The sequence below is a fragment of the Syngnathus scovelli genome, chromosome 20 (genome assembly GCF_024217435.2).
Source record: "Syngnathus scovelli strain Florida chromosome 20, RoL_Ssco_1.2, whole genome shotgun sequence".
NCBI classification, from domain to species: Eukaryota; Metazoa; Chordata; class Actinopteri; order Syngnathiformes; family Syngnathidae; genus Syngnathus; species Syngnathus scovelli.
Window position 1 is genome coordinate 8062361 of NC_090866.1, and position 2944 is coordinate 8065304.

The window sequence follows — 2944 nt, forward strand, 5'->3', positions numbered from 1 at the left end:
GGTGAGTGCATTTAATTTGGATTTTTTAAAAAAAAATACATATAACATTTAAAATATTGGGAAATAATAACCCCAAAGTCACGCAATGCAAATAATACAGTGGGAAAAAAAGCCCCAATTTACCCAAGCTAAAGGGAATTCTTGAAGAGCCTAAAAAGAGATCATTCATGACCACCATTCACAATCAAACATCCCCTTAGATCGATTAAACATCCTGTCGGTGTCTAATAGGAAACTACAAGTTTTCATTTTGACTTCAGGCTTGAAGAGGGGGGGGATTTTTTTCTCACAAAAGCACAGCCTTGCCTGTGTGATTTCCCTGCCTTAGATAAGTCAATTGGAAATCCCCACAGAGGCTCCACCCAGCCAGGCTGACAAAAACCCAGTGCGCTCGCTCTCTTCCAGCCACACTTCTTTCGGACTTTTGGACTGTACGCTTATAACTTGTCTCGTGACAGCCATCATGGACGTCCACGGAGTATCTCACAACGATCGTACGGATTATAACGACCTCGATCATAAACATGAGAAAGCCTTGCCCTGCCAAGACGATCGTTTGGACAGCGGCCTGGAATCGTTAAAGGAGGACGAGCTGGTGAACGACTTGGAGAACTTAGGCTTGAGGGAAGAGCTCGTTCACGACGATGAGCCTTGGAGAGGACTTGTGACCGAGGACGGAGACACGTAAGTGTTTTTTTTTTATTTATTATTAATAATTTCGTGGATGCGTTTGCAAACGCGAGTTTTGCATAAACAAAGCGATACACTCATGCAATTTTTTTTGCATGAGTAAATTCCCAGTTAATAAAACAATATGCATGAAAACTTGCACGAATTATAAGAGTAAAATGTGTACGCGTTTACTTTTGGCTGAGTGCGCAATCTGGGCGGTGCTTAAATTGAGCTCTGCGGGCTCAGGAAAGTCCCTGGCCCGGTGCCAGCAACTGATAAAGCATCAGATGTGTCAAGCCACAACTGGTGGAAACAACCCGACAAAAGTCCACTCTTGCGAAACGTTCCTATTGCAGACGTTCTTCCTTATAATTTCACCGAAGCTTCCTCTGAGCATCCCGTTAACTCATTTTTTTTTTCTCACAGGCTTCTCCACTTGGCCATCATTCACGAAGCTTCTGATCGAGCCCAACAGATGATCAAATTGTCCCACAATCACCCCTTCCTGAATGCACAGAACTACCAAAGACAGGTACCAGTCAATAAATCTTTAAAAATCACACTTTTGTGGTTGAAGTCAGCGTAATAACGCAAATGATTCTCGGCAGACGGCGTTGCATCTAGCGGTGATCACAGAACAACCCCAGTTGGTGGAGAAGCTCCTAAAAGCGGGATGTGACCCGAGATTGGCTGATGATTGCGGGAACACGGCGTTGCACATAGCCTGCAAGAGAGGCTCCCTCGCCTGCTTTGGTGTCATCACCCAGACGAACCAGCGCCACACCGGTTCCATCATCTCCTTCCCTAACTATAATGGTAAGTTCAGAATCAAGGCGAATATTTTTTGTGTCCCGCTTGGGTTGTGAACTGATTTTATTTTTGCCTCCTAGGACAAAACTGTCTTCACATCGCGTCGATTCACGGCTACATTTCATTAGTGGAGAATCTCGTTGGGTTGGGCGCGGATATAAATGCACAGGTTGGTGTCATTTAAATTCGATTTACAGCCACCAATTTGGTTTGGAGCAAGTTAGTCAACTTTGATTTTGATTTTATAGGAACAATGCAGTGGTAGGACAGCTCTCCATCTCGCTGTGGATGTCCAGAACCCAGCACTGGTCCGTCGCCTCCTTGACCTCGGCGCCGATGTTAATTGCCTGAATTACGGCGGTTTCACACCCTACCACCTAACCTACGGAAGGCAAAATGACGATATACGCCGTCAACTGTATGAGAAGACGGCACAGGACCTGAGGGCCTTGCCCGAAAGCGAATCAGATGAAAGCGATATGGAAGATATGGACTTGACAGAGGAGGAGGTCAGTTTTTATCAAATCTGCTCGCATAGCAGGCATTGGAGTCAAGGTTGTAAATTTTGACTTTTGTTTTTTTCAGCTTTATGATGACATCACGTTTGGGAAGTAAAGTCCAATGAATTCCCGCCACTGGTGGTGTCAAAAGAGCTGCTGCCGGGTCATCGGACCACGGCCCAAAGAAAGGACGTCAGTGCTGGCCCCGGGATCACAAGAAGGAAGACAGTATCCGCTCTGGTCCAGTTCGATCCAGAAAATAGAACTCGACGCCAAGAACACACAGCGAGATAGATGTCCATGTGTCCCCCCCCCCCCCCCCTGATATACTGTATGAGGACACAATGATGTGAATATACCAGACTGGTCATTTGTAGTAAATTGTAAATACAGAGATATTATTTTTGTACCTGTAAATATGTTCTGAAATGAAACACTCATTGAAATAATATGGAAAATAAAAAGAACCTTATGAAGAAATGAATTACAGATCCCTTCTGTGTGAGGCATTTTTTTTTTTTTTTTTTTTTACTGGAACACGACCACACTTAGTCACGACACATAAACTGACAGGGTTGAGAATTATGAGCCACACTTTGAAATTCAGACACACACGGACTAAAAATGATCCCAACCGACCCGGTGAAACAAGTCTGGGATTTTCTTGAATGGGGCGAGGTCACAGTGTGTGAGTCACACTTAAAAAAAAAAAAAAACTCCCATGGCGGCACACTTAGAACATAATGTGCTGAATATTCCAGTGAATCGATAGCGCAACACAAGGAACTGAAGGTACTTTTTTTTTTTTTAAGTGTTGCTTAGTCACAGTGAGCAGGAAGCTTTTCTGGAAAGTACAGTCCATCCCAATCCTAGTCATCAGATTTTTTTTTTTTTTTTAGAATGACCTTGATCAACCGGTACAACTACGAAAACCGCCGTTACCCAAGATCCCCGAACGATTA

General features: G+C 44.0%; 1 protein-coding gene across 1 annotated transcript; it reads left to right on the plus strand.

Moving 5' to 3' along the window:
* The first annotated feature begins 384 nt into the window (after positions 1 to 384).
* Positions 385 to 2466, plus strand: LOC125990151 (NF-kappa-B inhibitor alpha). Its single transcript, XM_049756943.2, has 6 exons — positions 385 to 684; positions 1099 to 1204; positions 1281 to 1488; positions 1563 to 1651; positions 1731 to 1991; positions 2068 to 2466. Exons 1-6 carry the CDS (start codon positions 464 to 466, stop codon positions 2095 to 2097), a joined length of 915 nt encoding a protein of 304 aa, XP_049612900.1. The 5' UTR covers positions 385 to 463; the 3' UTR covers positions 2098 to 2466.
* Positions 2467 to 2944: the final 478 nt, after the last annotated feature.